General features: G+C 45.9%; 2 protein-coding genes across 2 annotated transcripts; both read right to left on the reverse strand.

The window, feature by feature from the left end:
- Positions 1-1,539: 1,539 nt before the first annotated feature.
- Positions 1,540-1,921, reverse strand: PtA15_10A99 (uncharacterized protein; the record flags this gene model as incomplete). The annotated part of the gene is made up of 2 exons (XM_053160973.1): positions 1,540-1,664; positions 1,789-1,921. The coding sequence occupies 2 exons, from the start codon at positions 1,919-1,921 to the stop codon at positions 1,540-1,542; spliced, it is 258 nt and encodes an 85-aa protein (XP_053024235.1).
- Positions 1,922-2,911: 990 nt separating this feature from the next.
- On the reverse strand, positions 2,912-3,244 carry PtA15_10A100 (uncharacterized protein; the record flags this gene model as incomplete). Its single annotated transcript, XM_053160243.1, has 1 exon — positions 2,912-3,244. The coding sequence occupies one exon, from the start codon at positions 3,242-3,244 to the stop codon at positions 2,912-2,914; it is 333 nt and encodes a 110-aa protein (XP_053024236.1).
- Positions 3,245-7,841: the final 4,597 nt, after the last annotated feature.

A 7,841-nucleotide genomic window follows, 5' to 3' on the forward strand; every position in this document is an offset into this window, starting at 1 on the left:
CGCTCTCGGTCTTCTTTTCTTTGCTACTCTTAGTCAAATATCCTAGTCTGTTGTTCGCCGCTCTCGGCCCGATATCCCTTATGCAAGCCGTTTGCGGCCTTCTGTATTATCTCTCTTTCTCTTGTTATCTCGAAGCATGTACATTAGTTTACCAAATCCAGCCCGGACTTCTCCAAGTCCGGCCTTCCTTTGTATCTTCTCGAATCCCTCACGAGCTCATCCAATGAGTCTCCTCTATTCTTATCTTCTCTCTATCTCTTCCTATTGTCGAGCCGTCTCATCCCTTGGTCTATAAATAGACCACCTTCTCCCTGCAATGGATCAGCAACTAAGTTTGCTCACACCTTTCCCGCTCTTGAAACCGGCGAGCATCACAACGTGAGCCTCCTGCTATTTGCCTGCGGCTGCTCTGCTGGTCGTGGCCCCAGACCGCGGCGGTGACACCCTTGCTGTCGTCTCATTGCATTCTTGCCAGGCGCCGGGGGCGACGCAGGAGCGGCCCCCGGTGGACAGCCAGGCCTCACATGGCCACATGTACCGCGCCCTTCAAAACACCCTCCTCACACCCTTCCTCGGCATCCCCAACGTTCCTACACGGCGCGGTGTGGTAACCCTGTTCCCACTCATATCACCATTCTCATATCATACATATCCTTCACATATCAATCATTATTATTCCAGATTCAGATTCTACACCTCATTTTACCCCTAGTCACTCACTCATACCACCCTGAAATTCCCTTTGGATCAGAAGTTATTAGCATATACAGTTTCATTGGTATTTTCCTGCTTCTCACATTTCATCTACATTACATATTCCAGTCATCATTACCATAGCTACATATATTACACATTACATAGTGCTCATCATTACTTCACTTCATCATTACATTACATAGTGCTCATCATTACTTCACTTCATCATTACATTACATAGTGCTCATCATTACTTCACTTCATCATTACATTTCATCATTGCTCATCTTCAGACCTTGACACATTGTGCTCATCGTGATTTCCCCTTGTTGTATTTCCTCACATATATACTCCCCTCTAGATGTTGTATCCCCAGGGAGAGACATGCACATGCACTTTCTACCCCATACACCCTGTATGACCTTTTCACCACACCATTAGATACACCTTCATCAGTACACATTTCACCACACCATTAGATAACATTGCCATTCACACATCTTATACACTTTCACACATACCAGAAATATATCCCCCTGCATATATCATTCACATTTGCACACCACCTTTCATCTTTTTCCCCACTACTCCTCCTCTCCTCCTCATACCCTACAGGTACAAGTAGTCAGCTCATAGTATTAGTCAGTCTAAGATCATAGTAGAAAAGCCACACCTTTCTTCTTTTTTCTTAGTGTTACACTCATCCCCAGCAGTATTAGTCAGGAAGGCAGCTCTTATATCAGCATCCTTGGCATAGCTTACATTAGTACTAGTGTAGTTATACATTTCCCTTCCCAGCTCTATTCTCCCATTTGAGTAGTTCTACAGCGGATGAGGACAGCATCAGGCGGACAGGGCCGACATCATGCGAACGACCTCAGCGGGCGTGCGCCCGTTGTGATTTTGCCACACGCCTCTGCGTCGCAAGTCATAGGTGTCGTCCAATGGTCGTATGGGGGGCGCCTGACCTGTATGACATATGAACGGTGGGTGGCGACGCCCAGCCTACATGTGGCAAAATCACGACATGCAGGCGTAAATCTCTTGCAGAGGCAGCCGGGCGCCACGGAGGACGATCAGTGGGCGACCCACTTGTCCCGGTGTGTAAAGCCCAACAATGCGGCAAGGATAATGCCAGCGAGGTCGTCCGAGTTGAAACACTAGATGAGGTGGTCGAAGTGTCATCGCTCAACGCGCCCACGGAGTTTGAAAGATCGGTGGCCATCCCGTTCAATGGTCCGCCGGAACGTTGTCACTTAACAGCGGAGCTGCAGTCCGGAATTGGCAGCATTCACCACATCCATAATTGGAAACACACTTCACAAATGGAAATGGAAACATCACAACATCAGTGCACAACCGTTACTTTGTTCGGTTATGACATGCAATCAGTTCATGTTCCATATCTAGGTGAGGTCATGAAATCTGAAGTTTTCAATTGTTATATCCGATCACACACAAAGGACACAAACTGATTGAGTAATCAGCTTAAACAATGATTAAACCGTTATCACTGATTACTCAATCAGTCAGCGCGGGGTGATAACTGCAGACGGCAACTATCAAAAAGGGTTGTTGTGGTGCAAGACCAAAGTGGCAACCAATATTGCAATTTGCCAATGGATGTGTCATCACATTTTCCTCAAACAGTCAAACATGGCATGCAGTTGTCAGACGTGTAGTGCTACTTCTTTCGGCTCGCACATCCTTTAACGTAAGTAATGCACGCCAAAAAGGCAAATTTCTGTTCCGATAAGATGATGGAACTTTGTGCCGGTGCAAGGTGTCGGACATGGTGTAATGTCATAGATGACAAACATGTGCCGACCTCAAAATAGCAATGGAACACTCAAAGGTGACAAACCTTTTCAATTTCGAATGTGCAACAACACTTCAACAGGTACTTATCCGTTTCCGTCCAAAGTGCCAGTTTTGAATTGCGCAAACGCACCGGCAAGTGGAAAAGTAAGGGCCGGATATTACCAATGGCGATGCAAGGATGTGTCGGGAGTGGAGATTGGTTGTGGGGTTTGCTTCAATGTGTTGGCTGTTGTGTCTATTGCCGAAGCGGGTTGTGTTGCTGATGTGTTCGGGAGGCGGTATGCGAAGTGAGTTGTCCTACATTGCAGGCGGTTTGCTATTTTTGGATGGAGTATTGAGTTGTAGCATGGAATTAGGTGCCATTTCTGGAATATCGTGCTGATGCATCAGGAAGTCAATGTGAAGAATTGTGCACTTGCTCGGATAATGTGTAACCGCGAAATTGTTTGCACAAGGCTATTGGATAAGACATTTGAACCGGGTTAGGACAGGTGCGGACGTTGATGGAAATAATTAGGAAGTGGCTTGAGACTGGGTAACCGGGAAGCCACCGAGAAACCGGACGCAAAAGGATATTTGAGGTGACTTTTGAACTTAGAAAAATGAGACCGGTGTTGGTGCCGGAGGAGGCAGCGAGGTGTGAAATATCTATTTTTCCATATGCGGTGTCCATCGTGAGTTTCGAATGGTCGGGAACTGCATTTGGAAATGCGTTTGTACCGCTCATGCGGACGAGTAATAGCTGTGGTGGAGGAGCTCCCGGGCAGCGAATATAAAAAGGGGAGCCGCTGTCAGGATTAAGCCGGTAAGACCGCCGGGAGGTATTGATTGGCTCTTGCCGTGATTATCGTCCTCCCTGGCAGTGTCTCTGTTTAAGATCCTTTCATTACGTTAAAGCCTACTTTTATTGCGCAGTATTTCGAAACCTTACATGGGGAAACGCTGCGCAAAAAAAGTGGTCATCGACGTAATTAAGGATTCTTAATAATAATAATCAATCCACAAGGTTGCGCTAGAGTAGTCACGCATCCCGATATAGTTTCACGGCGGTATGCCAATCCTCTTGAGATTTTCATAAGGCACCAGGCCCCGAGACAGCGAGGACGAAAGGAAAGCTATAATTGGTCAACAGGCACTTTGCCCCAAGAAAATTGGTAGAGAAAGATACAACAGGCGCTCAGCTAAAAGTCATCTTGCATCTTGGTTTCACATCGCGAAGACAACAGGCGCTCAGCCATAAGTCACCAGAATTTCTACAGGTCACGTCACCACAAGACTTTATTCTCCATCTGTCAACAGGTCATAGACCAATAGACGCCGAAACACACTTCATCCTTATCTTATAAAACTCACAGTCAGGTGTCGCTTCAGACCTGAGACCAAAAGCCAAGTAATATCATCCTTTGTCACAAACGCTCCCACGCTCCCAGTCAAGAGTCTTTGGAGATCCGCGACCCAAAGCCAACTATTTGCAAACTCATTTCATGCTCCTAGTCAAGTGTTGCATAAGACCTTAGACCCTAAGCATATCACCCGTCACAAGACAAAGTCTTTAGGTCATTTGACCGAAAGACAGAAAACATAACAGTTATTGGAACATAGTTGGTTACCACACGACCTGGTTTGTTAGTCACCATTAAGACTCTTCTTATTTAATCACCATACTTTTCGATGTCACCAGGTTAATAACCAACAGACGCAAATCACATCATCACATCTTCATTGTAATATCAGTCAACAGGTTGTTTTTGTACCGGAAAAGACTTCATTAGAACATCGAACTCAAGATCCATCATTTCATAGATTAAAAAGTCAAATAGGTTGCGTAACCAAATGAGATTTTTACTCTTTGCTCAGCAGTTAACAGGCTAGCAGCCAAAAGACTTAGTCCGCAGATTCACGACTCCAGATTGCATAACCACAATACTTTATTATTTGTCTGGCATCAGTCAGCATAAATCACAGCTCGCATCTCATTTATATTTCTCAGCTTCTTAGCTTACAAGACTGTTCTTTCTAAAAACTCCATAAGTTGGAATAAGTTTATCCACAAGTCCTCGGATTATATAATCCACAGACCACAACACCGACAACGTCATTCTATCTATAAGTCATCAGGGTCCCCAGAGTCTATAATCCTTGGACCAAAGACCGATAAAGCCGTTTCAGAGATCATCAGACCAGCATAGTCCAGAGACCAGAGCGTTTTTATAAATAATTATCGGACAAGTAAATCATCTTCACCAGACCTAAGTCCCGAAACGCACCATCCAAAGGCCTAGTGAGAACCTAGGAAATCAATGTCACTAGACTGTTTAGTCGCAAGACATACCAGCAAGTCAGCGTCATCAGACTGTTCAGTCCCTAGACAACCACTGACAAATTTCTACGCGAAGCAGTTTTCAAGATAATTTATTCTAGTACTCACGTACGCGTTGTATCAGTTTAAGCACAGTCGTTAGACCTAGTGAGTCAGCGTCATCAGGCAATTTTAGTCACAAGACATGTCCTTCCATCTAGTCCACACTCGACTAATCAGCCTACGTCTATTGTGCAGACCTTTCCGCGAAAAGAATTGTAGATATGGTCGGAAAAAGTACCAGAGCGCTGATGGCGAAGACGACCGACGTGTCCGCGGGGCGCAGAGATGAAACAGCTAGCACGATAAAGCAGGCGTAGCAGAATCGTTGACCCCTGTCGCATCCGTCGCATCCATTGCAAAAGGATCTGTAGCACGGCAGTCCAAGTCAATAGGTTCAAACTAAAGACTCTATCCATTGGGTGGTTGTGCACCAAAAGACTGCCGCGTCGTTCGCCACATCGTTTAGATATTCCTCCTCATGAGATCAATTAGAACCTCACCCACTGGCTTCTAGATTCATTAATTCCACTTCAGACTTCAGACAGATTTGTTGATTTACATCACATTGTTCAATGATCATTATTAAAATTTTCATTGCATCACAGGTTTCTATTTTCATAGATATCAGATCAATTCATTGCCATAAGACTAGATTTCCTTTTTCTCAACCGTTATTTAAAGGTATAAAACGAGATGCCCCATAAAGAGAACCGTTAGTGATTTCTGGAAATAAAGCCTAGTGAACACACCAAGTCCGTCTTTCAAGTTTCCGAGACATGATAAATAACACACATCTGGTGATTTTCTTTGTCATCAGGCAACAAGCCACTAGATCAAATCAGCGTATTGATCATTGAGTCAAGGTGCTGCAATACATTGTGAATTTGTGTCTCTGGATGAGAGGGAAGACTTAACTCATGAAAGATTTCAAGCAACTGAAAGATTTGTTTCTTTATTTAATCACGTGTAACTACAACTTTGATTTAAATAAATAGTAAGAAATACAAATAAAAGCTTTACCTGAAAGCAGCACGAGTGGGTGCTTGGTTTCGGTATGGAGTTGTTCTGTTGCTGAGCTTAGCGTAAGGGGATCTGGGAGGGTTAACGGTGAGTCTACACGAAGCGCCTCCGTTAGCTACCTTCCTCTTTGCGCCTATTACATTTCTGTTCTTTTGGTCTAAGCTTGTTGCGCTTACCGGATCAGGTACTAGTCAAATTAGTATCCTAGATTTATCCTGTCTATGTCAGTGCGCTGTTTCTGTGTCTGCTTGTCGAACACGGTTCGAGACAAGTTAGCTGATCTATCTCTTCCGGGTCTAAGGAATGAGACTACTCACCACGAGTGGTGCTATCGGCGATCCTAGCGAGTAGGGACTCTTTCGTCTTCGAGCTGATGCGGTCTGCGAGAGTTCTGCGAGTGTAGAGTTGGTTAGCTTGATATAAGCTTCAACTCTAACTCTGCTCGGGTACGTACTTGGCTGAGTCTAATCTTCCTTGTTCCCGTACGGTTTCCGTTAAGGTTGCCGTGTCTGCAGAGTGAGCGAGCGGGGCTTGTCAGCTGAGAGAGTTGGGTTAGGGTTCTGGGCTGGACTGCAGAGGGGGGCTTACCTCTTTGTGCAGCTGGGGTTTCTGGGTTTATGTCTAGCCGCGCTAGCTTCCTTTTGGGTTGCTGCGGGTGGTCTGATCCTGGATTCCTACAACTCAATGTGGTAAGTTTGAGTATTCAGGTTAAAAGAGTCAACTTTCGTCGCATTTGATAAATATAAATGGCTTTGCACATTGAAGCAGGTGAAGCTCGTAAATGTTTAAATCGAGGTTCAATCTCATCTGTTCCGTTTAGGCTTGGTAGTCAACGCAGACGGGAGAATGTGACCTATCAACAATCTTTCTTTCCGAAGAAATGACAAACATACACCCTCAGTGAATTCTCTCTTCAATAAGGAAATGGTTCATAACGCCGGGAAGATCAACTCGGCGACTTTCCGACTTTACATATCCGGCCCGCAGGCCTGACACGATTTCCATGAACCTTCCCGTCTCATTTGGAATGATACACGCATTGAGCTCATTTTGAAAGCTTACACACGAGTCTACACTGCGATTAGCAAGAGAAGCCCGGACCCACCGGCCATTCTTTGGCAGTTACTAGCAATAAACAACATGCGTTTCGGGCGCAACGATTTCGACCACGCTGTCGCCGTCATCGCCATCATGGCATTTTGGGGCCTAGCCCGTTCGGGAGATTTGACGTACAAGAAGAAACATTGGGTCCTTGCTTACAACACCGCTTGGTTGAAAATCGACGTGGCCTTTTCACGACGCGCAGCGAGGACGGCCAAGCCGGGCGCACCACAGCCAATCGTCCTCGCCAGACTTTGTCGGGTAGCACTGCTGGACACTACTGGCACTGCCACAAGCAGCTTTCACCGAGTTTTCCGTTTTTCAGGTACCAATGAGGCGCCACACGCTTCCATCTGACAAGACGCAAATCCAATTGGTTACCCACATCTGGACACTCCCGGCCCAGGAGGGGCATCCTTGCGTGCTTGGACACAGGTTTTGAGTCGTCGAGGCGTCCCTCCGATACGTAGTAGGAATGACCGCATTGGACATTTGCGCAATAGGCAATGCGGCGTCGAACAGGGTCTGGTTCTCCATCCCTGACAAACAGAACTGTTCATTGGCCTTTCTTCACTCAACACCCCGGTTTCTACGCAATGGATGTCTCGTCAATAGAACCGCCTGCCTTATTGGCGAATTTCAAAGACTTCTTCACAGACGGCACGGTCGAGAGACCGCCATCTTTGGCAGACCTCGTGCTACTAGGCGTTTGGAAACTATCCACCCTAACAATTTCCGCCAAAAAAAAAAAAAAAAAAAAAAAAAGAAATTCATGGCTTTCTGCCTGCAAACTGGAGAACCATTCACTGCTCTGCCGGTCACCGCCGCCTCTCTGGAGCGC

Source organism: Puccinia triticina, chromosome 10A, assembly GCF_026914185.1.
Source record: "Puccinia triticina chromosome 10A, complete sequence".
In the NCBI taxonomy this organism is placed as follows: Eukaryota; Fungi; Basidiomycota; class Pucciniomycetes; order Pucciniales; family Pucciniaceae; genus Puccinia; species Puccinia triticina.